Raw genomic sequence first — 27375 nt, forward strand, 5'->3', positions numbered from 1 at the left:
CGCCTACAAGCTTTGAAAACCCGCACTCAACACCTATCCGCGACGCCACTCCCCGACCTTTTGCCTACCACGAGCTCGCTAGCGACTGCAGCGCCACCTCGTTTGTTTACAAACATGCAGGAGGTCCGCAGCGAGCGGAGGCCGCCATGGCGTCCGCGAAGAAGGCTGCAGACCGGCTACACGGCTTTAGGCCTAGCTGGAGCTCCCACAGGGTGGAGACATAAATGGGTCTAAAAGGCTCAAAAATTGGCCCACTTGGTCGAGAGCGGTATCTTCGGGTGCCGGGAGATGTTATCCGCCGAATAGAAGCAAAATTTCCGCGGTCGTATGGAATTTTTCTGTAATCCGGACGAAAATTTCAGGAGCCGAAATGAGGCGTCCGCTCGAGAAGCGCCGCGGCCGCGTTCCTCGACGAGGTCGCAGGCGGAGATTCCAACGGTTCCGGTGGACTGTTTGGGTTGCGCAGCGCGGTTAGTATAGCCTCGAGTTCGCACGTTTTCCGCCTCGTTCCCTTCCATGTCTGCGTGGTCTGGCACCCACACAATCAAGTAGCGGTCCAGGCCCGCTCTGGACCGGGGCAGTAGGCGAAGGGCACGCCGGTGTATGCGGCAGGCCACCTTGCAGTCCGTAGGGACTGTGGCGCAGCCAAATGCGTGGATGCCATCATGCCTCTTCGGCCTCAAGGGCGGTGCATTAAGGGGGAGCCAAACCTGCTCGCTCCGCGGTCTGCCCATCAACTATACCGCAGCCCAGCCATCGGTATTTGCCGAATTATAGCGGAGGCGCGGGTAGTGCTCGTCGCGGCGTAGGAGGGTGCGGTCGCGGGCCACTGCTTACCACGGCGAAGGACAGGGTGCATGTTTCGCTGGAGCAGAGAGGTGTGGCATGGCATGTTTGACAGTTGGCCATGGGTGGCCTTCGACCGAATCACTCTTCAAGAGAGAAAGAGAGAGGAAAGGAGGGGCGGGGTAGCTATAAGCATGGAAGAGGAAAAAAAAAGCTCTCCTAAGCTGTGGGCTCTGCATGTATGGGCTCCACGGGCGGCATCAGCGAACAATGGCGCCGAGGCGACGCATGCACTGGAAAACGCGATGAGAAGAAAGCTCTGCAACATGTGGAAACTTTCCACCATACAGACGAGACCTAGTGTCAAAGTAGAATCTTATCACCACCTGGCAGCACACTCGGCAACCCCGCGGCGGGTTTATACCTCCCTCTCTTGATGACCGAATCACACCTTATACATCGATATATCGCACGTACACATGCATCAAAACGTTCATATACACTGTACTATCTCAGGAACCGAATTCATCGGGTTGTATTACCCAATCACTAATTAGCATCGTCATAGTTAACTAGGCCTTGTCCTTAAGATATCGCCCCAAGACAAAGACCACAATGCATTCTCCATGTCCACCTACAACCAGCTTAAACGAATGAGCGTTTGTGACCTATGGGTAGCTTGCCCGTCTAGCAATCTAAGGGTCGCGGGTTCAAATCCCACCTGGTTCACCCAAATTTACATTTCACTGCAATCACTTTGCTTCTGCCAGTTTTGACGATTGTGCCGCATCTAGGCTTAAGAGGAGCGTCGGTTTGTTTACAGTAACCCTTCCCATCCCTGACAACCAGATGACGCCACTAGGCTAAGCTTATCACTGAACCTGTGTTAGCCTACGCTGAACATTATACTCAGGCTCTCTGGTGTCCTAGCTCGTTGGTCCGCCTTGCACCACGCACTGCGTGAGAATTCGGGTTGATAGTCGTAGACCACATTTTGTAGTTGCTAGTGCCAGTTCTCTCTTCAGGCGTTTGAAGCACCTTCAAGGATGATTTTTCGATGGTTGGCCCAAGGAGGCAGCAGAATGTGACATGTAAGGGCAAGACAAAAGTATCTTCACAACTTTTAGACCACAAAGGGCAATGTGCGATATTCTTTAACGTTCAGTAGCCGGCTTGAAAACCAAGCATACTTTGTTAATCAGAGTGTATCATTCGTTAGCACTGGTTAATTACACAGCTTGTTAATGCTAGCGCTAATTTTTATCATGAGCACGCCATGTATTTGCGGCCTTTCATCAGTCAGTAAAACTGCCATTCGTTTCCAGCGGACGCTCTTCTTTGTTGCTGAGGTAATTTTTATCTTTCGAATGTTGACAGTTGTGCACCTCAAATCAGAGCATGTGCCCTTTGGAATGGTGTATTTTGAGTATTGGAAACCGTTCCCGTTATATGTTTGTTTCGTTTCCTTCTAGCTGCACGTCATTAGAGAGTTATAGCATAGCATGATGTGCGACTCGCTACTGTTGAACTGCTTTCGCGAGGCGCCATTGCGCGTGCGGAGAACGCCATGGTGGCGCCAGATGGCGCCACGTTCCCGTCAGTTGCGTGCACGCTTGCCTCGTCGGGACCAGTCAGCGCACACATAATGGTGCCCTGCGAAAGTGGTTCACGGTAGCGCATTGCGCATCATGCTATGCTAAACCTACTCATGGCCGGGAGTTGGTAACAGCAGCATGCCTACAAATCACTTTTTAATGCCGCAGGCTAACTCGGCTTGATCACCTGCTGCAAAAGGCGACGTGTCTCAGCCCCGACAAACAACAATGTTTGCTGTGAGTATTCATATTCCTGCAGTGTCTCAGCCCCGACAAACAACGTTTGCTGTGAGTATTCATATTCCTGCAGTCTTCATTAACAATATATGAAGGCTTATTACAAAGCTAAGCATTTAGAAGATAAAAGCTCCTGTGGGTTCTTTCTCAGCCTGAGTGGGAGCCAGACACTTTGTAGTCGCTGCATGTGCTACCGTTCCGTATTTCGTCACTGCATAACCAATAGGAAGGGCCTGGGCTATGTCTACACTGCCGCACAATCAGCTAACGCAATATTTGAAGCGTAAACTGGTGGGAGCGAACCAGAGACCGAATGCTGTGAGCCTCGTGGATGTCAAGAGCGGATGTCAATTTCCTGCAAACTCGTGCTCAAATGCAAAAATTTTGCCTACTGCTGTTCGGTGACCTTAAGGATCTTCATCTAAATACTGAATTTTTTTTCGTCATCCAAGTCTCTTGCCTGCACTTGAAATGAAGCATTACTATATACATGGAAGAGTGGCATAGTTCATGAACGTGCGTTGTAGGGATTTGAAGACATCCGTGCAGTGTTTCATGTTCGAGTTGCATCCATTGTGTATGCGTCTGTCCGTGCAAGCGTTGCCATTTTGACTGTCTGCTCTTGTGCCAGCACAATTCATCGCAAACTGTTGGAGCGTGCGTTGATGAGCTACCGTGGATGAGTGGGGGAGCCTTTCATGAACAAGCCTATTTTGTGCTGTCTTTCTTGTTCCCAATGCCTGGCCAGTTCAACTTCAAGAAATTCCTGCAAACCGGCCAGTACGCCGACGTCGAGTTTGCAGTGACGCCAGATAAGTATCCCGTCTCCAGGACATTCAAGGGCCACAGACAACTTCTGGCCATGAGGAAGCTTTTGGGTCGATGTTCTATGGCCCGCTCGCCGCAACAGGCACTGTGGTGATTAAGGACCTACACCCGGACGGTTTCTACGGCTTACTGAAGTGAGTCCATTTCAGTCGCATCGAAATTTTTTCTCCTTCTGTTATGGGAGCAAACAGCAGATTAGTGGTAGAAGGCAGTACTATTCCTGGCTTGTTAACTGGGCATGTCAAATTGATGGTACCGTAAGAAGAATTGTTTAGACGCAGTAGGATGAATTGGCGGTAGTAATGAAGAATCTGGGTCTGCTTTGTGGTTTCCTAAGTTTTCGAGCACGAAGCAGTTCTCCTTAGACCATCCGCGTGACATTCTCAGAACGCTGATGACGCGCCTGTTGTCCATGTGTTCTTTCCTTTTCATTTTCCAATAGGCAACTCTCACTTCATCCGTTTAAAGCGGGGTCACTCGAATCAACTTGGAGTGTCCTATTTGGTGTACCATTTCGCCTCAGTCCCGCACGCTATCAGCAAATGATTGTCGGCATAGATCCTTACTGCCACCGTTCAATGTGTTGGCGCCATTGCTATTTTTGTGCAAAATCCTGACGTAACGCAGCCGCGATTTTATATTTGAAAGGAGCATTTTGTATCTGGGACAAGACGCCGTACAGCGCTGCTGCTGGGAGTAGAGTTCGTGTTGCAGGCAGATATCCGTTAACAATTTCAGCGTACACAGAGAGCAAACGGCAGACCCACGGCACACATTTTTGTACGCACTATTTGGTCCCAGAATGGCGCCTCTGGGTGGACATGATTGCATCAGAAGGTAAAGCACAGAGAGGAGATTATGGTAACCGCCTGGGTCACCACCGTGGTGTATACTGCCAAGAACGTTTGCACAGAAGGAAATACAAAATTTACTGATTGATCCAGCAAGCGTTGGTGTCTGTCGAAACAGAAAGAACGTTTTTCTAATTGTAAGCACAGTCATCATGGAAATCTTGCAAAAATGCTGTCTTTCTCACTTTTATTGCTACTTGCCATTGTGGTACCAACTGTAATCGCCTGGTCTAAAGAGATCAGTGTTGCCACATTTGAACGTCGTGCATCCTGTCTGCTTTAGAGTGGCAGGCTGTCAAGAGGAGTTACCATAATGGCCGCCAACACGGTGAGCAAGAATGTGGAGAGGGTCTGCATGGCAGTGCACGCGCCACTTTCGCTCTAAAGTGAACATATTCATACTGCGGTTAGCTACGCCCATCTTCAACTCGAGAGCTAACACGTAGACGCTGTCTAAAGTAAGCGCCCTAAAACTGATTCTGCCACACATGGGCGCAAACCTGTTGCAAAGTTAAGTGTGTAATTATAGTATACAGCTGCGTAGCAGGGAACCCTGCCAGATTGAGAGCAATAATAATGGCAATCGTTCGGACTCTGAACTCCTTCCGCTGTGATAATTCATCGCTGGGTTGTAATGCTACGACATTCGCAAATAAGAAACGTGTGGCCTTAGAAGTCAAGCAGGCCTTTTTCAGACGCGATGCCATCATAAAAGAGGTGGGCGAAAGCAAACATGTTTGATATTTTTACGCTGAACCCTCAGCGGGTCGCTTTTTTTTTCAACAGTTTGTTTACTAAAATTTGACGATAGCGTTCTTTTTTTTTTCAGGCACCTGTACAAGGGAAAGCCCAATATCAGCAGCATTGAGGAAGCCGCGTACACAGGAGCCGCTGCCCGTAAATACTTGGTGCCGGAGCTGGAGCTGGCCTGTACGCTCTACATCAAGGCCCACATGAAAGCCGAAAATGTATGCCTCGTCCTCGACTGTATCATGAGTGGTGGCGGAAGCATCTACGAAGCGATTAACGTCGTCTTCAGGGAGAATCCTGAGGCAGTGCTTTCTTCAGACGCCTTCAACAACTGTCTGGAGCAGACTGTGCATTGCGTCCTCCACACGGTGAGTGGCGCTTGCTAGACAAAATATGGTTATCTAAATGTGAGGGCATTTGTTAGCCGTAAATCGTCTGGAGCAGAAAAGCACGTACGACATCAACGCTCCAAAATTAGGTTTGGTGTATGGTAGTTCAACGTCCCAAAGTGACACAGGCTATGAGGGACGCTGGAGTTAGACTCCGGAAATTTCGACCACCTGGGGTTGTTTAACGTGCACTGACATTGCACAGCGCACGGTCCTCTTGCATTTCACAAATGCGACCGTGGGATCGAACCCGCGTTTTCCGGGTGAGCAGCTAAGGACAGTAGCCACCGAGCCACTGCGGCGACGCTGTCTCTCCAAAACTAGGTCGTGGGTATGTTTTATCATTTAGTAGGCGAACACGTTCTATGAATGCTTTATACTCATTGGTCGCAAGTGATTGCACGTTCCAGTCAAGTCATATACTTTGAATCAGTTTGGACAAATATGGCTGGCCTTGTCCAATCTCCTCCAACACAGCGGTCAACTTTCTGGTGTCTCGGCATCATCAGTATAAGTGGTAAGTTGAATCCCTGTGTACCCAGCCTATTCCGGAGTTACTATAAATTACCACTCGGAAGAAACTAGAAAAATATATTTTTGCAACTCGTTTAACAAGCGCGTTGTGCCTGTATGCAGGTCTTACAGGACAGCTTATGGTCTCGAAATACCTGAAACCTTACATTTAGGAGATTGTGGTCAATACGGATGTATTACAAACTACATGGTCTGACTCAGAGGAGAACCCCCTGGGCTCTATAGTTTTGACAAAAAGGGTACGTTCCCAGAACAATGACGAAAGGACATGGAACTTATGTGGATGCTGATATAGCTGTTGGCTGCGCTTGGTAGCATGCTAATGAGCCTTATTACAAATCTACTCAACCTTGGGGGATTACACTGAGCATTGAACCTCCACTTTGAGTTGTTGAATTCGCTCTCGCTCTACCTTCTACTAGCGGTCCTGGTTAGCACTGTCGATATAGCGACTGCCCCATATTCGAACCCTTGTCCCGGATCCGAACCCTGGACCAGATCGATTTTTTCAACTACGAAGTTTCTGGGAAAGCACCATGTTTTCTCAGCGCTCCTGTGAAAGCGTTTGGGTTACTTCTAATGAGCAATTGCTCCCTTATTGCAAACCTACTCTACCTTCCCCCCTAAACATTGAATCCCCTAAACAATGTATCATGAAAAATGTCTACTGTAGATAAGCTTTGTGCTTTGAGACCAAGCAAAAGTGGAAAATTTTCAGGTCTTTATTCCGTTTCTTGTGTTAATCAAAATGCCATTGTCAAAATTGTATCATATCATGATTGTTAATCAAAATTACATTCATGATTTCGCTTCTGTTGTTTGGCTAGTACTAATTGGGCGCTAAGATTAAATGGCGCGGCTACTTTGCTTATTTTTAGCTTGAGTTCTGGCTTTTCAGCGGCGACCCTGTTCCAGCGTTAACGGGAATCCCCAAGGTGGAGTAGATTTGCAATAAAGGAAAAATTACTAGCATCCATCTAAGCGCAGCCTTACGGCTGCAAAGGGCCGGTCCTGGTTGTTTGAAGTGGTATATAGCAACTATCTGGAGCGGCGGTGGTTCCGGTTTCGAACCGCGGTCAATGATGAATTTTTTTGTAAACTACGAAGTTCCTCTGACAGCTGTACAGCTCTCCTATGTACACGTATGGTTGTGCTTGTGTGTATGCGAAGGACTAATTAGGCCCGTGTACTGTGCGATGTCGCTGAAGTTGCTGTTACAAGCCGTGACAAATCCACAACTGCAGGTGACGAACGTGCCGGAGATGTGCGTCCTCCTTGCCATGCACCGATGGGCGAAGGAGTACTGCACGAGAAGAGCCACTGCAAACGAGACCACGGACATCAAGACAGTCGTCGCTCCTTTCCTGCCAGAGTTGAGGTTCCTGGCCCTCACTCCAGAGGAGTTCGCGACGTTCATCGCCTTCGTAGGGGCGGATAGTTTCTTGGGCAATGACGATGCGGTCGCCATCATGAGCGCCTTAACAGGCAAGGGGTCCATCGAGCTGCCGCCATGGGTTTGCCCGGAGAAAACGCCTCGCTAGGCGGTTGGCAGCAAGGATTTTCTTCTGTGCATTTAATTTGCATATTTTTTTAAGTGTTCTCAGCATACTGTCATTAAATGTCATGGCAGTAACGAGACATCGAAGGTTCGTCTCTTGTGGGCAGCTTTCCATTTGGTGCGAAATTTTTCTTGGGTGCGGCGTTGTGACCTCATTTGTTTGCTGCAGTGAAGTATTCAAGAGTGACAAATATTTTTAAATTTTGAGAGATAGGAAGTCTCGCAGCCACTCAGTACAAGCGTATGGTAATCTGTTACGCAGTTAAATTTGAAGTACGTGATATAGACTGCGCATTTTTTTCCTATGAAGTTCATTCATTCGTGTGATGTATGCCATTCTGTTCTGGAAACAACTATTGGCTTTCACAGAGGACGCACACATTTGTAAACTAAGCAGGCTAGGTTAAGTTTCATGCGTATTTTCAGATGATAAAAGCATCAGTACCGGTGCACCGGGTAACCTGCGTACTGAATTAACAGGACACATATAATAATGTTTTACAATGCAATGGATGGGCCACCCCTATGGTGAACACGCAAGCGAGTAGCAGAGCTTCGCGTACTGCCAGCGCATCGATCCGAACGGACTGGCTCTTTGAGTGGTGCTGCCATCTTAAGTGTGGACTACCTTTGTACACTTCAGCATTGCAGTTACTGCAGCTACATAAATGGTGGACGACGTCTCTCTTTGTACTGGGCGCAGAAACAGAGTAGATGCACTTCTAGACCTCACACAGCCTTGAGCTGTGCTTTAGCACTAACGGAACGAACTTACGGGCTAAGCATTGCTGCACACTCGCGAAAAACAAAAAGAGGAACCCGTGAAACATGCACTGTTCCTTATTGGCATAGCTTGCCTATCGCTGTTCTTGAAGTTTAGGACTGGCTTTTCGCGTACACTTTCGGCCTGTTTTGGAAAAATGCGAGTTCGAACTCTCGGCGGATTCTGCGCACACCCTTGCACGTGACGTGTTGTCATGCCATGGCGCCAGCACTGTAAAGTTTGCTGTCATGCCTTTTGAGTCATCGATTGCGTAGTGACTTTGCTGTTTTGCAGCTTGCACGTCACACACCATTCCAAGAAATGTTGATGTCCACATGGATACTGTGCCATGACTAAGCTGGTCACGTGCTGGTCGGCACAAGAAAGCCGCCAGAAAGTTTGGCGCGCACTGGCGTCCCACTTTTGAGTAAAAGCTGGCACTGTAGCGTGACGCCTGTGATTTGGCTAAGAGCGAATTTTGGCTTGATGCCGATACGAAGTGAGACGACCTTGCATTTTGTAGGTTGGTAATGGACCGTCGTCTATTTTCGAATGCCGCACTCAATACGATTATAAGCTCAGTGTCGTTTGAAAACATCACTCTGCAGGACCTTGTATTTAACCTTTAGTCGTGGATGTTACGGTGACGAACGTGTGCGATGAGCGGCGTTTAACCAAGCTGCTGTAGAACTTGGAAGCTGTCGAGATTGTTCTGTCAACTTACCCCGGACCAGTGCAAAGTGGTCTGTTTGTTTGTGACGAACATGATTCAATTAGCTGGGGTTACTAAATATGTGCCACTGTTTCCCACATGTGCAAAAAAAAAACCATGCTCTGACGTGTATTGTCTTATCGAGGCTTTCATGTTGCGCTATAGGATTACCACAACATGACTTTCTTCTGCCGTCTTGTGCACACTTGTGTCTAAACGTACACATAAGATCTTGTCAGTTGTTTTTTTCGGCCCTAAAACATTTTTCCCGCTTATTGCAAATCTCAGGGACGCTTGTTATTAGCACCCTAATAAACCATTTTGGTGGGTTTTTTTTTCCGTTGATGTCACCCATAATTTTCCTGTATTTTGAAGTCTTCAATAAACAGTCTTATCTGTTTGCTCATTGGTGGTTCTGATAGCTGTTCATGTGACATGCTAGGAAGCTTGATGACTTATTCCATCTACCGTTGCCGGCAGTTACACGTAGCATCGTTGCCGCGTTCTGCTGCTTGCAAGAGAAAGCTCATGCAGTGCACGCTCGTGGCAGCATGCAGTGCGCAGTCGTTCTTCGTTCCGTCCCTGTGTTTCCAGGGCTACAGATTTCGTCACGTGCTCTCTTTTCCACGAAGGAGAGCCGAAATTTAGTGGTATTTTTAATGCACACATGCATTCTGGCCAGATTTTCGCAGAACCAATTTTGCGCTGACACTCGGAACTAACCTGGACAAAGTGAAGACCAGGCATGTGTTTTAAAGCGCAGACTTTTATATATGGGATTTTTTGTTGCGCAATTATCGACGCACGTATAGCTGCTAGGGCTGCCGCAACAGGGTGCGGCTTTCTCATTCCTATATTTATTTTAAATGGACTGAGTTCAAGTTACCATTCTGCTGAAAACCCGGCGGCGTCGTCGTCGGTGTCATGTGTGGAATGCATGGTGGCCGACCTGCTACTTACGTCATCACCTTGTGACATCACAACCTATCCACTGGATGATGGGCAGTTTGCTCAAAACCTGGGCCTCACAAGCCCCACCGGTGGCTGTGTTTGAAGGAGCAGTCTGCCTGGGCAGTGGCGAATCGCCTAACAGCTGCACCACTGCGCCAAGAATGGGATGAGGATTCCACGCAATCAGTTAATGTTAAACAGAAAACAATTAGTCCTGCATATATGGGCACGTAGACAGCACCTAGATGACAGAGAAACAGTTCTTGCTCGGTGTAGATCAGCGTTGTGTGATGGTGAACGAAAGTGCTGTGTCCGTGTCTGCGTAGTAATACGCAAAGGGGAGCCGTGGCCACCAAAGGGCCCATAAACACTATCGTGTGTGCCATTAAGGAGAGGCGTAATCGTCTCCCCAAGTTCTTCCCCAATTCTGAGAGCGTCTGGTTCCCACAACCTGGAGCCATGGCGCTGGCCGTTGGAAGTTTGCAAAATGCCACACATGGCCACAAGTGCTTCATACACTGTTTGCATGGTGGCGTAGATAAGCACAATCTAAGCCCAAGCTCAGCTGGATAAGAGTAAAGGCCACCCACGCCTTTGAAAGCCTGCACAATATACACAAAAACCTTCCTTTTACTCCAATATGGATCTTTACGAGGACGTAGCTGTCACGTGCGCAAAGCTTAAGACGCCGCGTGAAATTTGCAGACATCTTGTGCTTACCCAAGAATAGTGTGTTCGGTCCACTGGTGATCTTATATGCGTTTGTTACACGGCTTAATTTAAAAATGAATTCTAAATGTGCGTGGTAAGAAGTGAGAGGCCAAACCATGGGCACTAGGCAGACATCTTATTAACATCATTCTATCATGAACTTCCCAAGGTAAGAATTCTTGCTTCTGTGCCAATAGACGATAGAATGCTCAAAATAATCCAAAAACAATCCATCAATGATTCGAGTTTGACGAAACACTATCTAGATATCTATGAATATGCGACCTTTCGGGAGGCGAGGTATTGTTCGCAAATCAGCATACATTGCGTGTTGGATCTGCCCTTATTTCTGCGGCTGACCTGTTTGCTCTTCCTATCATTAAACTTATCTCTGCTACAGTGCACCGATTCACATCTATTCCTGTCAAAGCCTTTCACTTCAGAACAGCTAGCAAGCACTAAAGGCATAGTACGTGGAGTGGACCCATCTACTGCTCAAGAAATAGAGGAATTTCAGGCTGCAGGAGGTGGGGTTATTTGTACTTCTGCTCTTGCAAGGTGGTCAGTGTGCGTGTTGCAACAAGTCTGTGATAACTTTTGCGGGTCCCACATGTCCCCGAGTTGAAAATTTGGCCAATTTTCTATAACGTGGATCCGCTGCATCCTTTCCCGGCAATGTACGAACTGTTGACTATTTGGACACAAGTGGCAGAGCACGTAGATTGGTGTCTAGATTCCGGGAGTGTGGTAAAGGTCCCTCGTCCGATAGCTGCATCGCAGGAAAGCCTAGCTGTTGTCTACGCAGTAACGGCCACTCCGGTGGTGATGGCAGTTGTGAAAAATGGTCTCAGCTGCTCAGTTTATTAGAATTAATTCAACAGAATCGCTGCTTACGAGCAGGCGCTTAAGCACTCTTTGACCGAATAACACACCAAAAACTGCTTGACAACCAGTATTGAACGTCTTCTCGGGGTACCCTTCGACTCTACATTATTTTTTTGCCACCTGAGGGCTTGGAAATAACAGGTTGTCTGGAGAGCTTGTGCTTACCTCTGCTCCTGACCTCAAGGCCAAATTTTCTGCAGATGCAGCAGATGCAGAAGCTCTTTCAGTTGTGGTCGAATGTACGCTCAGCAGCTTTGCTCGAAAGAAGCATTAAACAAAATTAAGTATGCCCACATTTACACAAGCATATAAGGTCCTGCCAGTCACGCTCCTGCGAGCCATCTTTTGCAGGTGTGCGAATGCTGTCGGGTAAAAATGCCAAAGCTAGGGAATCGAAGCATTTTTATTGGAAAGAAAGCATATAAGTTTAATTATATTTAACCCATTCGTTATCACATCAAACCTGAAGCCGTATGGTGTTCCTTGCGTGCAATCGTTCATTAACAGACTGACCGCCCACTGCAGGGCAAATGCCTCTCCTATGTTTCTTCAATTAGCCCTTGCTGCGGCTGATATATTCTTATAAAATACAATACCTTACGTATGACCGCGAGGACCCACACAATGGAATTCAAAAAGTAACAAAAATGAATATACATAGTCGAAAAATCGCTGACGGAATGACGTGAACACTTGTCGCCAGGCGCATCGGTGGCCTTGAGTGTCGCGCCCAGGCGAAGTACGTAGTACGGCAGGAGCTGTGGCCTCCGTAACTCCCGGTCGAAGCAAAATGCAATATTCATGCCGACTGGAAAGTCTGCGCTAGATGCTGCACTTTTGTCGTGTGGCTGACTTGCTCCGAAAGTAATGCGTTTCGACAGGTGTATGCGACAAGGGAAAAAAGTTTCTCTTTAAAGAGACAAGGTCAAATAGCACAACTTATCTAGCGCTTCAGCATGCCTGCGGACACAGTAAAAGCCGGGGGTCGGGATAGCCTCAAATCTCTAGAGGAAGGGGAATTCGCTATTGATTCAGGGTCGTACTTTCTGGCACGTGCACTAGCGAAGGAGGCGACTGAAACCAAATGAATGCTCTCTTTATTATCAGTGCAGTTATATCTGAGCGCTGTTCAATAGCTGCCGATAGCTGAGCAACCTATGGTTACTTGTCAAGTGTTCACTGCTTGCAGAGGGAAAAGGCGCGTTTTTTGAACTAGTAAATTTGGGGTGGGGGAGGGGGATGCGGCACTCTGCAAGCAGCCGCAGTTGGGGGACTCCCTCTCCTCCACCGTGTCACGTGGAGGTTGCGGCTGGAACATGTGGGACGCGTTCCTCCGCCGTGACACACAGAAGCAGCTCATGGTGGACTGCTGCCTGTGGCTCAGAGTAGCGCCGAGTTGTCGGGGATCTCCGGGTGCCACTCGAGGGGCTGGCGGACGCATCCGCAGAGCAGGAAGGGCCGGTCCACCAGGAACACGGTGGTCGGCGCCACCTTGGACACCACCTCGGTCACCAGCGCTGAGGTGCGCGTGATCTCGTTGCCGTCCTCGGACACCTGTGGTCGCGCCCAGAAGGAGAGGAGGAGGTGCTGTCCTCTGTCTTTCAAACATGACAAAACACATGCAGGTACACTGAACCGATGGCAGACATCTCAGCTGCCATTACATGTATTCTGCGGACACACCTCTACGGTGACGGCCTGCAGGATCTCGGTGGTGTGCAGGCCCTTGAAGCCGGAGATGTTGATGAACTCTGCCTGCTCGGGGTCGAAGGGCCTGCTGGAGCCCAGCTCGTGCAGCATGTCGCGCAGCTTGTTTCGCGCCGTCAGCACGAACTTGGGTAGCCCGAGGCGCACGTTGGCGCGCGGCCGCAGCCCACGCACCAGGTCCCACAGCGTGTCGCCGTACAGCAGGCTCTGCTGCGTCAGCCGCAGGCCATCCACCTCTGTCTGCAGGATCTGCGCGGCGCGTGAGAAGGCGCTTCTTGAATTCTGTTCTCCTCGAATGCAGGTACCCAGTTGACCATTTGCCCTTCAATGATGAGAGCCGCCGGTTAAGACATGTTACGGTGTCGACCCCTGGTGGAGGGCCCTTGCACCATAGGCAGGTTGCTGGTGCGACGCCCGAACGCTAACAAAGATCTCCGTACTATACAGTTCTGTGAATGAAACTTCGGTAGCAGAATCCGCAGCGACATTAATCCTACTGACGCAGTCTGTGTGAATCGTGCGTATGGAATTATAAGAGTAGGCAGTCCATATGAAGATTTAAAGGGACTCAGAAAGGGGGTCTCAATAAAGGGGAGATATGTCTGGGATGTTAAATGACGACGGTTCATAATTATACCCCAGCAAGAATTATTGAGTTCCGTTTGTGGAAGCTGAGTTATATGCAGACAAAATTTGAACTTCCGCGTCTTCGCGCCTTTCGCTCTCTCTGGCACGCCAAAACGGCAGCGCACATCCGCCGGCCCCACTCACTCGGCCCCTCCCCTACCTCCGTCGGCTGCGGCGCTCGCGGAGTGGCCACGACCGCAGTAGCGCGTGACGTCTAAATTTGGCGCTGTGAACCAATGATAACCCCCGGCTTCTGACGTCATTTGCAAGACGTAACGTCATCTGCCAGGTTTTCGCGAAAAAGCCCGGCACCGTGCGTCTCCGCGAGGCGCAAAAGCGGGAATTTTTTAAAATTATTGTGATTTTCCCGCTAGCTTTTGGGGTCCCGTACGCGGCATGGACGCTCGGTGGCCTGTACCCTACATAGTGCAAGCATTTTAAAGACAAGCTCAAACACCCCTTTCTGTGGTCCTTTAACTAAACACGCATACGCTCCATATGCTTGCCGTACGATTCCAATATTCTGTTATGCTTTCTATTTGATATGTATGACTAAGCTCTATGTTTACTGAGGATGAATAACTGATTTTACTTATCCTGGGATTTCATTTTTCGGACCACTCTGTTTTGCTTCTGTTCTGCACTGATCAAGTGTTTTCATTTTCTTTTGTTTGACTGTATGAATTGATTGCTGTTGACCAAACGTTGCTCACTAAGTGGGGCGACGGACTCGTCAAGCCGCCTATTGACGGCTTTTTTCCGTCGTCCTCCATCTGTGTACTGCACATGGTGGAAATAAAGTCTTCTTCTTCTTCTAAAGTCTACATGCGCTTAGACCAGGGGTGTCCCCTGGAAATGGAATTAGGTAGTGAATTTTCATGGGGGGGGGGGGGGGGTAGATTAATAATGATCTGCCTCTACATTTTTGTCGATGTCGCGTTGGACTAGCCACATTTATGACTAACACTGATGACAAAAATCACAAAAGTTACTCGAAAAAAATGTCTACGAATTAAGGGGGTGCATGCCTTCAAAAAAAAACAAGGGTGTGTGTGGGGAGATCACTGGCTTAAATTTTCCGCATGTGCATAAGGTTTCCATGGGAGGAGCCATGAGGAAATCATACGAACTTGTGGGGATCGCCTGAGCAGACAAGCTCGCAGCTCTATACTATAGAACACATTCGCGAAGGGCAGTTGGTTTCCATGCTGCGGTAAGACGTACCAGCACCATGGCCAGCTTCCCGGTCGGGTAGGGCACCTCTAGGGCGCGCACCCTCAGCGAGGCACTTCGGCGTAGGGGAACCGACCGCTGCGCGTCATCATGTGCACGTCCATGGTGTCGGCGCGTGTCACGTGGAACTGCATCATGTGCGTGGCGTTGGGCGAGAACTTCTACCTCCAGAGGCCCTTGAAGAACACCGCGCCCACGAGCACCATGGACGTGTTGGGCGCGAACGTCTTGCGCGACACCACGGCGGGCAGCTTGCCGTTGGTCGCGTTGCTGCACCACTCGTTGATGGCGCGCACGTACGGCTGGTCCGGGCTCTGCGCCGATAGCCACCATGTTCATGCCCGTTCTTTTTCTGCGCATCTGCTGGGGCTTCCCTTAATTCCACATGTGATGGCGAACGCATTGTCCCAGGACGACCTCATCATCATCCTGACTACGCCGACTGGAGGGCAAAGACCTCCCCCATGTCTCTCTAATTAACCTTGTCCTTTGCCAGCTGCGTCCACCGTATCCTTGCAAACTTCTTAATCTCATCCGCCCACCTAACTTTCTGCCGCCCCCTGCTACGCTTGCCTTCTCTTGGAATCCAGTCCACTACCCTTAAGGACCAGCGGTTATCATGCCTTCGCATTGCATGCACTGCCCAAGCCCATACCTTCCTTTTGATTTCGACTATGATGTCATTAACCCGCGTTTGTCCCCTAATCTATTCCACCTGCTTCCGGTCTCAACATTACACCTGTCATTTTTCTTTCCCTAGCTCACTGCGTTTGTCCTTAACTTAAGCTGAACCCTTTTCTTCCACGTTTCTGTCCCATAGATAAGTACCGGTAACATGCATCTGTTGTATACTTTTCTCTTGAGGGATACTGGCAAATTGCTATTCATTATCTATTAGTCACTCTTTCACACGGGCGCTCAGTGCGTGCGCGTCTCTCCTCCAGCTTGACTGATAGAAAACAAACTAAGCACATGCTGCTCACAAAAAATACACGTTAAAGAGAGGCGCAAGCGACAGATGGCGGCTCCTGTCAAGCACACACTGCCTCTTCGGAGGCCCAGCTGGCATCTCGTGGAACCGGTTTGCGCCTGCGTCTTCCACGTGTGTTTGCGTTTAACCAGTTTTCTGGGTAGCGCACAAACTCTCCAGAGGACGTCGCATCTTTTGCAAAGGGCGGACTGGGACAATGTGACGAACTGTAAGCTGAACAATTTCAACGGAAACACCTAAATCACGAAAAATCAATTTCCTTGCTGCTTATAAGAGCGGCCAGGCATTCAGGGGTGCGTTGTCTCGGTCCCGCTGGGAAGTGCAGAACAGACACTTCAGTTCATGGCTGGAGGCTTACACTGCCCAGCAATTAACCCTTGTTCTGGTTTCGTGCTGAGGCAAACTGTTGTGGGCTTTTTTCACCTGGGCGCGCTTTCAGAGTCCATTTTGTGTTCACTGTCCTGTTGAAGAGTGAAGCAATCTACTGGTTATGGAAGTGAGAAAAACATTCTCTGCACAATAGTCGTGAGAAGCAGCTCAGGTACTGCTGTGCTATGGCCGAGCAGTTAAATAACGCAGCCGCCCCTCCTGATGCGAAATGCGGGATCTGTTACGTTTCCCAGGAAAAGATTCTTCCGATTGTTAGTGGAAAGTCAAGTGACCGAATTAGTCGTTTCCAGAGCAGGGTTAGCGACTGTCGAGCCGCGTGCGCCCCCAGGAGGCCGCACTCACACTCGCACAACCCGCCGAACACCTGCTTTCTTCGCATCACTTTCTACAAGCATGTCGACTGCAACTTCGGAAATTAATGTTTTTACTTCAGAAGACACTGAGCCGATTAGGCGAATATCGGCCTCGACGCGAGACAGTGTTATCGCACTAAGCTAGAAGGCATCTCTCGTTTACGGCAGGACAACCACAGCCTTGCAAGATTTGCCATAGTCATGTGCTGCCAGCAAGAAGTGTGAAGGGGCGGAGCTTCGTGTGCCAGCGAGCAGTGTCTCTTCATTTTTTGCAGTTTCGAACTTCTCCCCCTACGAAGGACTTCCTTACAGCATTCTGTCGTGAGAATAAACTGTTTTCACTCCTTATCGGTCCGTCCCTTCCTCGGCGACCAGCTGCTAATATGGTTCGAAAGGCCCGATGTCTCGCCCGCAGTCACCGCCACCCTTGGCATCTACCTTCGTAGGCCCGACACAACAACCAGTCGGCAGCTGCGGGATCCCTGCAACAGGACGCACCTCGAAGTTGACGTCCTGCGCGGTGGTCATGTACCTGGCCTCGACGCGGGCCCTGAAGGTGGCCATCAGCGGGCAGTTGTGCCTCACGAACATGCGGTTCGCCACGTAGAACACGTGGTCCGTAGACTCGGTCTGCAGCAGATGCACACGATTGTTATTCCAGGGTGGTTCAGTTCTGGGCCTCAAGGTTGTTTCAAGTTCCATTTAGCAGCATTTTAACCAGTCTCCTAAAGTTCGGTTCCATTGGCTGAATACGTATCGCTTTGGCGCATATCATGGCAAGAGCGGCCGCTCCGCCACCAACACATTACTGCTACGCGTAATAGTACTCTCTTAGGTCACACTACTCGTACAACGTATACCCGCCACCACCTCTATACTAAGACGAGAACTGCTATTCTACATCTACACCAGTACTGCTGCTATACTAGTACTGCCATCACCTTCACTACCACAACTACTTGTTTTCAACGACACACATGTTTATGCCACGCGGGTTAGGGAAAAGGGGTCCACAGGCGTGATCTTGACTGTGCTTTTTGGTCATATGCCAGTTGCGGAATTTCCAGCAGTGCCCACAAATCAAAAGCCTGCAGTTTGGTTAGCCCAAATTCGCTGGTTCCATGCAATCACAGATGTTACTCTAGAGAGCGCCCCAACTTCCCGGAATATCAGGATAATAGCATGAACTGTACGTAGCGCGTACAAGTGATATTACTTGTAATAAATCACATTTTCTTTCGAAATTTGCAATTAATTGATTACTTTCCGCAAGGGGCAATGTTTTCGGTACTCGGTAATCCAGTTATAAATGCGTGAGCATTAGAAGGGCGACCAGCGATCTACGAACATTAAGATAGTTGTTTCATGGGGTTTATCGTCCCTGAGTGAGTCGGGCTATCAGGGAGGGCGTAGAGGAGGGTTCCGAATAACTTTGGCCACCTGGTGTTCTTTAACGTGCACTGACACAGCCGGGATCACAGGAGCGTCTTTCAATCTTCAGCTAAGCACCATAACCACTGAGCAACCGGTACAGATTCCGCATATATGGACATTGACCCATTAACGCTATCGCGTCATACCATTCAGGCGGACCTACAACAAAATCATCAGCAACAGAAAACGCAAGCGCATTTGACCAATCCACAGGGGGTCGCCTAAGAGCTTTTTTCAGTATGCCATTACTAGCAATCAGTTACTTTCATATTCAAAAACACTTTGTAACCACTGATATAACATCGAGAACCTGAACTTGCGGAAAACACTAGTAATAGCGTGCAAGAATATTTCGCTGTAGAGACACGGCACAACAATGTTTAGTGAGCTTGATATTTTATGCCCTCACAGCGCCAACAACGAAGCGCGAGGCTTTAGTAACTACCAAGCTGGCGCGCAAGGTCGTTGAGCGTTACAATTCCGCAATCCCCTCCAGCGCGAACATTGAGAGCGCCTTCAATGTCGGTGCTAATGTCTTCACAACGAGACGTGGAAAAAATACCGCCGAAAACTTGGAAAAATAATTGATGGAAATTAATAGCGTATGAATGGCAACTGAGGACAGTAAAGTGGAGCTTTCGGCTACAGTTGGTGTTGCATTTTCACAAAGAGACTAAGCGACGAACCACAGGACAAAGGGGAAAAAACTGGACGAGCGAGAAAGCGCGATCCACCAGCGTGATACGCACCCGCGACGGTGTGCCACTGCGCACGCGCCGGCCGCGCAGAGGTCGACAGATGGCGCCAGGTACCGGCAAGCTGTAAAGCCCCTCAATGGACTAAATGTAACATATCCTCCTCCCTCCTCCTCCTATGCCGGCGCTCCTTCTCTCGGCTCCTCCCGGGCACCGACGGTGGCGGCACCTAGGCCGGGGGATGCTAGCAGACGCTCCCAACGCACGCTTCTGGCGGGCAGCAGACCACGCGCCCGAATGAATTTTGTGTTTCGTTTTTTGCCTTGGCTTCGGTCGAAATGACATGATGACATGGAAGATCGAAAAATCAGTTACTGAAATAACTGCCGCGACGAACGCTGCACTGCTTTATCGAAACATTCAGGGGCTTTATAGCAACAAGGTTGAGGACTGGGCGAGTTGGTAAGTATTCATTTTGCTTCTTCCTTTGTGTCGCGTCTTCTGGCTGGTTTAAAATGAATGCTTTATAGCAAGCTGCGCCCACGCCTGCCGCGTCGGAACCAATCAGCGCCTGCGCTCTGGCGGCGCGCCGCAACCAGCCGCGGGAGTGGTATGGTGGCTAGAAGGAGAGGTGTCAGCATCGTTGCGGTCGCGCCGTGTTCGGAGGCGCACTGGTATTTCATGCCGCCGCGGGGCGGCGCGCACGTCGCTACCGAGATCCGTCGAGAGCACCAGCCAGCCGCCGTCGCCGCACGTTTCGTCGCCTACAGGCAGGTACAGGCACGTGTTCCCGCAGCGTCTGCGGTGTGCTGGTTTTAAATTGTTTGGGATTGCTACGCACAGACGTGGCCATGCCACAGTGATGTCCAAACAACAAAGACACTGTTTCGCACCTGGATGCTAAGCGGGGTATGTTTCGGCCCGCAAACAAGGGAAGAAGGCGTCTCTCTTCGCGGTTCCCGTCGACGATGAACGACGCAGGGCCTGGGAGCGCGCAATTCCTCGTGCTGACAAGCCATTGGAGAAGAACTGCGTTGTGTGCGAGGCTCATTTCGACGAGAGATTCATCGTCCGTAGCTTCAAGCATGTCGTCAACGGCGAGTCTGTGGAAATCCCTCGTGATCGCCCTACACTGACAGACGATGCGATTCCCACGATATTTCCAAATGTGCCTGCTTACGTCACAAAAAAGCTGCCTCCAAAAAGAAAGACGGTGTCGTCCAATGGAGGTGCAACTTCAAAGCGAAGAAAGGTTGACTCCATTCACGACGAACCGCTGAGTGCTGAAACTGACGTTCTGTCAAGTTCGAACTGTAGCGGCGGCTACAATATCTTGGAGGGTATGACGCAAGACGACCTTCCAAGTAAGTACTGGGCGAAACACGTAATCCCAAACGATACGGACGTTGTGGCGTTCTCAGTGTGTGCTTCAAGTGGTGGAACTCTGTGCTTTGAAAAGTTACTTTTGTGTTCAAGTAATGCCTCAACCTTTCATTGCTCGGCATATGTACAGGGTGTTCTTGTAAAAACAGTGGATGTCGACAGCATTAGTGATGTTAAGGACCTCCTGTTCGAAATGGATGCCATGATTCCTTGCGAGGGGTTTGAAATGGAAACAGGAATGCAAAGTGGGCAAATAAAAACAAAGCACAGACTCCATGGAGGGAAACTGCACAGCCTCATGTGTTGTGGGACAATGCAAAATAGAAGCCGATGCTTGCAGTGCAAATACCTTCGTAAGCTGTTGATAAATCAGGCATATTATAAGCGTACAAGAGCGAGAAAGGCAAGAGGTAACCTCACACAGAAGCTAACGCGAAAAAATGTGCAGCTGCTACGGCAAAAGGGCAGCATTGCAAAGTTGAGTGAGACCATGGAAAAGATGAAGCAGGACAACGAAGCTATAAGCAGCTCTAGTTTGAAGAGAAGTTGCAAAGCCTGCCAAAAAAGCAGCAAGTGCAGGTACGTGAATGCTTTGAAGCATCTAAAAGGATAAAAACCAATGGAATGGTATTTCTGCAAGAGTGGATCCTTGAGTGCATTGTGATGAATATGAAAAACCCCCGTCTTTACGAGCACATTCGTAAGCTCAAGATCATGGTTGTGCCAAGCCCTTCGTGCCTGCGTACTTATGTCCGTAAATATAGAAGTGGTTTTGGCTTTAATGAAGAAGTGCTCACGGCTGTTGCAGAGAAAGCACGCACTATTGATCCGTATCACCGACACGGCGGCATACTCGTGGATGAAATGAAACTGTCTGAAAACTTGACTGTAGACAGCAAAGGGCAAGTCCAAGGGTTCGTTGACCTCGGCAAGTACACCTCACCAGGGCAAGAAGGTGCTCAATGTGACCATCGCCTTGTAATTTTCTTTCAGCCATTCACAGGCACATGGAAACAAATTCTCGGTGCATTTGGTGCACGAAGCAATGTAAAGGCAGATGTTCTGGCTAAAATCATTGTTGACGCTGAGATTTGTGCCGAAAAATCGGGGCTCTTCGTGGATTTTGTGACATGCGACGGGGCTGTGTGGAACCGCAGCATGTGGAAAATTTTCGCCGTAAGTGGGAAGCTCGAAAAGACAGTGTGCAAAGTAAAGCACCCAGTGGATCCAAGCCGGTATTTGCATTTTTGTCAGATTTCCCCCACCTGGTGAAATGTGTGCGTAACGCTGTAACCTCCATAGGGCTGTTAACACCAGATGGTAGAGTTGGCAACGAATATGTAAAGGAGGCCTGCAAATGCGACACTTCAAGTTCAGTGACACCCAGGGCAATGCCACACGTCACCATGGCTGTTTGTCAGCCTAATGGCTTCGAAAAAATGCGGGTCAACTTGGCGTTCACCTTCTTCAGTGATGAAGTTTTAAGGGGCCTGTATGTCTATAACCGCCAAGTGGAACACTGCTATGGCAATGGCTGTACCAAGGCTACTTCTGCATTCGTCTCTATGATGAGAGACCTCATCGATGCCATGACATCGAGATACTCAAAGCGAGGTTTAAGACCAGACAGTAAAGAAGTAGCAAGCATCAAATGCTTTCTGGAGTTTTTAGCGACCTGGGAAAAAACTCTGCCTAAGCAGGGTGGGTTCTTGAGCGAATCAACAGCCGAAGGATTCCGTGTTACTCTTACCAGCACAATTTCCATCCTGCTCTATGTCACGAAAACCCTGGGGTTTAAGTACTTGATGACTTCTCGTTTGAGCCAAGACGCGCTTGAAAACCTATTCGGGATACTGAGGCAAATGTCTGGCTCTAACGATCACCCTACACCGACACAATTTTTGATATCTCTGAATTGCCTCAGTTTTTACAGCTTAGCGCAGTCACCCTCCAGTGGCAACATTCCTTCAGCAGTCCTGAGCAGCCTTCTAAGTCAGGGCGCTCACACTAATCCCATGAAACTACATAATAAGCTGGATGAGCTCCTAGATGTGGGACGTCTCAACGAAGTTCATGAAATGATTGTGGCATGTGAAGCACTCCCTGAGCACGCTGAAATCGTTGGACGCAAAAGTGACTCCCGGATCACTTATTACATCAGTGGCTATGTGGCCCGGAAGATGTTGAAAAAGACGAAGTGCAGCGAATGTAGGAGGCTGTTGCTTCACACGGAGGACTCGAGCTTGCTTCCGGCAGAGTCGTGCCTCGCACGTAACATTAATAGGGGTGGCCTCCTGTACCCGTCTGAGTCCCTAGCAGACCTGGTCAAAGCTATGGAGGATGCTTTTACTTACTGCTTCAGTTTCAACAAGTTGAAAACTGATAGCATCATGGACCTCATCTCTTGCCTGTCTGTGAAGAGGTTAAATGTGGTCGCCTGTGAGCAGCACAAAGTGGAAGTGACGAATCAAATCATTCGCTTCTTCACATTGACAAGGATGCATTTTCTTGTTGCTGGAGAAAATGCGTGCAACCAAAAAAAGAGAGAAAAGATGAAGTTCTTGAAGTTGAGACGTACTACATAACTTTCATAATGTTAACACAGCCAACAAGGTTTTCTTTTTTCATGGTGTTGTACATTACCCACATTGTGTCATCTGTTGTGACTTTTTAGTAATGTCTTATTCGCATTGTTACAAAGGTCCCATTAGTAAATTTGATGTCACAATTTGGCTGTGTTTGACACAGGTAGAAATCAAGTTTTGTAAGCTGGTTTATGACTGCATCTGTGTTTGCCAATCAAATCTCAATGTCATGTGTGTATGCCTATTTTAGCACTGCATATTGACTTCTTTTTACTTGCCTTGTTTACTTTTTAGCTCAGTTTTTGTATAACTTGCAGTTCGCACCTACATTGATGCATATTTTCTGTTCATTTTCTTTTGTTGGTGTTTTTGACGTTTAATTGTGTGTGTCAAAATAAATGTCTTGCTAGACCTTGCTTTTCGATGAAGTCATCAAAATAAAGCTTTCAAGTATGGTTTCTAATGCTTCTACTTGAATTGAGACGTCATGGATAACACTGCAGCATCAAATCGAAGCTGCATGGACGTTGTTTTGGTGACAAACTCATGGCAAGTCATTCGATTCGCCATCTTCCAGCGCTTCGGGGTGCCAGCAGCACAGGCAGCGAATATACAGGGAAGCAAGTTCAAACATGGTTCTCGGTGCCTATACACGCTTTGCTTCGAGCCGTCAGAAAAGTGTGCCAACTAGCCTTTGTTGTAATCCGCGTGGTATCCTGAAATAGCTGCGACAGAAAGCGGCTGCTACAGGCGCGCGCGGGGAGTGTCTCGGAGCCAACAGCAGCGCCGCAGCGTCTGGATGAATTCTCGCTCCTTCTCCGACGCGCCGAAGCTGACACCTCTCCCTTCTCGCCACCATAGTAGTGGATCACGGTAGTGGATCTCGCTATAACTCTACTCGTTCCGTCCAGTCTTCCTTCGTCCTGTTTTTCACGCAGGGCAGATCAAACTAGCCGCACCAGCTCACTCTAGTCTTTGTATACTTGCCTTATGGTAATTAAAAGGGGAACAAAATACATTATAGCAATCGAATAATCTTTTGTAACTGTTCAGCTATTTCGAGGGCTGTAAATGACCAACGAAATTAGTTCCATTTCTCAGTTTTGCATTTGGTCACTTTTCTTATACTCGGGTGCTTCTTTTCTGTCAGAAAATAAGTAAGGTTATTGACAAGCCGGGGGACGCGACCGGTTACGGAATGCGCTCTGAAACTATTGTAAGCGAGGTGGCAACAACCGCGCGATGATTATCTGCTCGCGAGATCCGTATTATTGGCACGGTGCATTGCAGTGCCTTGGCAGCCGAGTCTACGTGACAATGTGTGGCAGCACTTTGGCTGTGTTCACAGTACGGCGTCGTCGACTAGAGGGTTCAAATGGCAAGGTATGTGGCCGGCGGATGCACGCACCTTGAACTGCTCGATGATGGCCTCCACCTCGGGCAGCTGGAGGTTGAGCAGGCGGCACAGGTCCTCCTGGGTGGGGCCCTCGGAGCCGGCCACCAGCGCCGCCAGCGTGCTGACCAACGATATGGGCGACAGGAGCACGTTCCAGTGGGCGCGCGGCGGCTGGTCCAGCATGGACGCCAGCAGGAACTGCGCCAGCCGGTTCAGCAGATGACCGTACTCCTGCAGTGGCTGCAGCTCCGCCGGAAGCTGCTGCGGAGGAGGCGGGGGCGGCACGGCGGTGCCTGCATGTGAGCGTAGAATTTCATGTGAGGTCGCGATAGGGGGACAAATGGCGCTAGCCGTGATCGCCGATGTCTACCGCAGTAATGTTACTAGCCTTATCATTCAGAACTCCGCGGGAATACGGCGGGTGTGCCAAGTACGCTGTCTGACGTAAGTTTGGATGGTCACCATTTATAATTAAGGCGAACTCTCAGCACTATCCTGGTGCTGAGAGCACTATTTGTTGCCCGGAAGCGTAGCACTGTTCAAAGAGGAGGAAACCGCGATTCCTGTGAACCTGATGGAGAAAAAACGAGTCTTCCGGAAAGGATGGCAAGTCGAGAGGAGTGATGGGCGTGGACTACAGGAGCTATTATCTTCGGGGAACGACTCGCGCGAGCTAGGATGTGAACAAAGGTGCTGAGACGTTTGTGGCAAAGTGTATGTGTTTCACTGCAGAATGTGTTACACGAAGTACGGATCGCGCAGTGTCCATTAGGCAGTAAAGGCCCAGCAAGTGAAGGATTCCCTTCTCGTGTTCTCCCTTAATGCCCAGCCGGCAGTATCCATTGAAGGTGCAGCTTCCACAGTGCCGGTAGACATTTCAGAACGCAGCTCTTAGGCGCCCGTTCGTGGATGTCGCGTCGTCTTCAGCCACCTGCAACCGTGACAGATCGGAGCAACCCGAAACGCCCCGTGTAACGGCGAATGCGGAGGAATGGACAACCGGAAGGTGGCCGCCACGGGAAGGTCCCAGAAGGTGGCTAGCAGCTTAACACGCATTCTGCAGGTGGCGTGTGAAGAGCTGAGCTCGAACTTCGCATTACCGACTATCGAAATCATCTGTCGATTTTTTTTGCTGGCCTGGAAGCACTTGCTCTTTGCACCGACTTCACACTGGCAGCCATGTCGGTATACACCAGAAGCACGGAGGAAGCCTGTTCGTTTGTCGAATCCACTTATGACTACTTGCACCCCACTGAAGCTTGGTGGAGATGGCGACTACGCGTGGTCCGCTTTCGTAGCGGCGCTTTCAGAAGCAGATTTCAAGATTCCTTCTCATAGGGCCTTTGCGAGCGTATGCAGTTAGCTCGCGCCACTGCTTCCTCCATGTTAGCAACAGGTGCAGGGATGTGTGCGGCTAGCGCAGACTTGGTGGAAGCGGTAGCGCAAGCTAACAGCATCCGCCCGCAAAAGCCCCAAGAGCAGGTGTCTTGAAATCTGCGTGCACGAGAACTACTCGCCTGGTGCGGAAACGGAGGAAGCAGCTCCGGGCAGCGAGACTGCCGATGAAGAGGGGCCGGGTCCCGAGGCTGCCGCCTCATTGGGCTCGCCTTCGGGATGCGGCGGCGTCGACGAAGGTGCGGCGGGAGACGCGGGTCCCTGGGCCGTCGTGACTGGTGGCGGGCGCGGGAGCTCCTGGGGCTTCCTGGCTGAGGTCACCGGTTTGGACGACGCCATTTTCGGAGCGTGCCTTTCTCCCGGGTGCAGTAATTGTTTCCTGTAGCACATAGAAGATGAGGGGAAAAGCGACAAGGCTGATCTGCTGTTCGGCGACTGTCCCCGCTCTCCCCGCGGAAAGTGTGTGATAATGTATGGTACGGTATATGGTATGGTTTCACGCCCGAAAGGTTCCGAAAGGCGCCTAAGTGGAGGTACAGAACATTCGGAATCTTCTAAGTTTTGCTGTGTAGTTCCCGTCGGTAATAACAAATCGAGTTCAGGGTCCTGCTTGCTGAGCACTGCTAGTAATAATAGTAATCACAGACTACTGCGGGAAGATTAGAAGTGGAAGCACCAAAACGTGGATGGAGACCAGACAGTCCTCTGGGTACTCAAAGGCGACACCCGTCGGCTCAGGCCGGTCCATCAGTCGGAAGTATCTGGGATGAAAGTTTTGTGTGAGTTCGTTCGCTGAAGATTATGGAGGTGGGCCGGGTGGCAGCGGGTTAAAGGAGCCGGATGAGCACCTGTCACGCAATCTGGCCGCTAGGCTTAGGAGAGGGGAGGTTCGCGTGCTAGGCGAGTTGACGCAGCGCAAGAGCATTGGACTCGCAGTGTGGGAGCCCCGGTGTTTCCCGAAGCGGTCGCGGTGTTCTGGATCCGAGATGCCTGGCTGGTGACGGTCTCCTGGGCACGGCGGTCTGTCTGCGGTCTCGGGCCACGAGCGCTCGAATGTCGCGTGTCCCGTCTTCTTCTCCTTAGTAAGCATGGCACATACCCACGCAGGGGGATTGGCCAAGGTTCAGTAGATAATCCCAATGAGGTATTTGCGCAGGGAAAAAGGCGTGAGAAGACTAATTCATTTGACTGTTCCAATTATTATATTGATTTAAAGAAATATGGATTACCAGGAATAGAATCAAACATTTTTGGACATGCGACAAAATTTTGTATACAGCTAACAAGGTAATCGATCAGTTGCACTTATGTAATCATGAAGGTAGCCGCAGACACTGCTTAACGGGAATTGGCGCTCGCACCGAACGAAAGAATAACTGGAAGAAACAGTGGGAGTCCTAACCTCGAAAGAGGAACCTCCAAATACTGTTTTCTCTGAACTGCGAACCGCCGGCAAGAGAGGAGAAAGTCACACTTCTTCCTCCTGCATTCTTTTCATCTTTGTATGATTGGTTTATGGGGATTTAACGCCCCAAAGAGACTCGGGCTATGAGGGACACCGTTGTGACGACCCCCCATAATGCGCAGGTCCACACAAGACGGAGAGGCAGAGACACCGTATGGCTCAGTTTAAACA

At 49.6% G+C, this 27375-nt stretch overlaps 1 protein-coding gene and 1 pseudogene across 4 annotated transcripts; one reads left to right on the top strand and one right to left on the bottom strand.

The window, feature by feature from the left end:
* The first annotated feature begins 236 nt into the window (after positions 1-236).
* Positions 237-9409, top strand: LOC144132716 (BTB/POZ domain-containing protein 6-B-like; annotated as a pseudogene). The gene is made up of 5 exons (XR_013314917.1): positions 237-470; positions 2550-2618; positions 3367-3580; positions 5127-5415; positions 7215-9409. The product of XR_013314917.1 is annotated as a BTB/POZ domain-containing protein 6-B-like (transcript).
* Positions 9410-12516: 3107 nt separating this feature from the next.
* On the bottom strand, positions 12517-26781 carry LOC144135064 (iris-like). Of its 3 annotated transcripts, XM_077667824.1 has the most exons (4): positions 25862-26781; positions 24357-24637; positions 13234-13506; positions 12517-13104 (listed from the first exon to the last, which is right to left on the bottom strand). In XM_077667824.1, exons 1-4 carry the CDS (start codon positions 26127-26129, stop codon positions 12931-12933), a joined length of 996 nt encoding a protein of 331 aa, XP_077523950.1. In that variant the 5' UTR covers positions 26130-26781; the 3' UTR covers positions 12517-12930. The 3 variants fall into 3 exon arrangements, with proteins under 3 accessions (XP_077523950.1, XP_077523951.1, XP_077523952.1); XM_077667825.1 differs by lacking the exons at positions 24357-24637; positions 25862-26781 and adding an exon at positions 15109-16055; XM_077667826.1 differs by lacking the exons at positions 12517-13104; positions 13234-13506 and adding an exon at positions 17054-17481.
* Between the last annotated feature and the right edge of the window lie 594 nt (positions 26782-27375).

The sequence above is a fragment of the Amblyomma americanum genome, chromosome 5 (assembly GCF_052857255.1).
Source record: "Amblyomma americanum isolate KBUSLIRL-KWMA chromosome 5, ASM5285725v1, whole genome shotgun sequence".
Classification (NCBI taxonomy): domain Eukaryota; kingdom Metazoa; phylum Arthropoda; class Arachnida; order Ixodida; family Ixodidae; genus Amblyomma; species Amblyomma americanum.

Excerpts from the sequence above, each read along its gene's own strand:
- LOC144135064 (XM_077667824.1), bottom strand. The coding sequence starts at position 26,129 with ATGTGCTACAGGAAACAATTACTGCACCCGGGAGAAAGGCACGCTCCG. Across the intron at positions 13,507-24,356 it reads CCATCATCGAGCAGTTCAAG|ATCCTGCAGACAGAGGTGGA; the intron begins GTGCGTGCATCC and ends CGCGCCGCGCAG. Across the intron at positions 13,105-13,233 it reads TGCAGGCCGTCACCGTAGAG|GTGTCCGAGGACGGCAACGA; the intron begins GTGTGTCCGCAG and ends GCGCGACCACAG.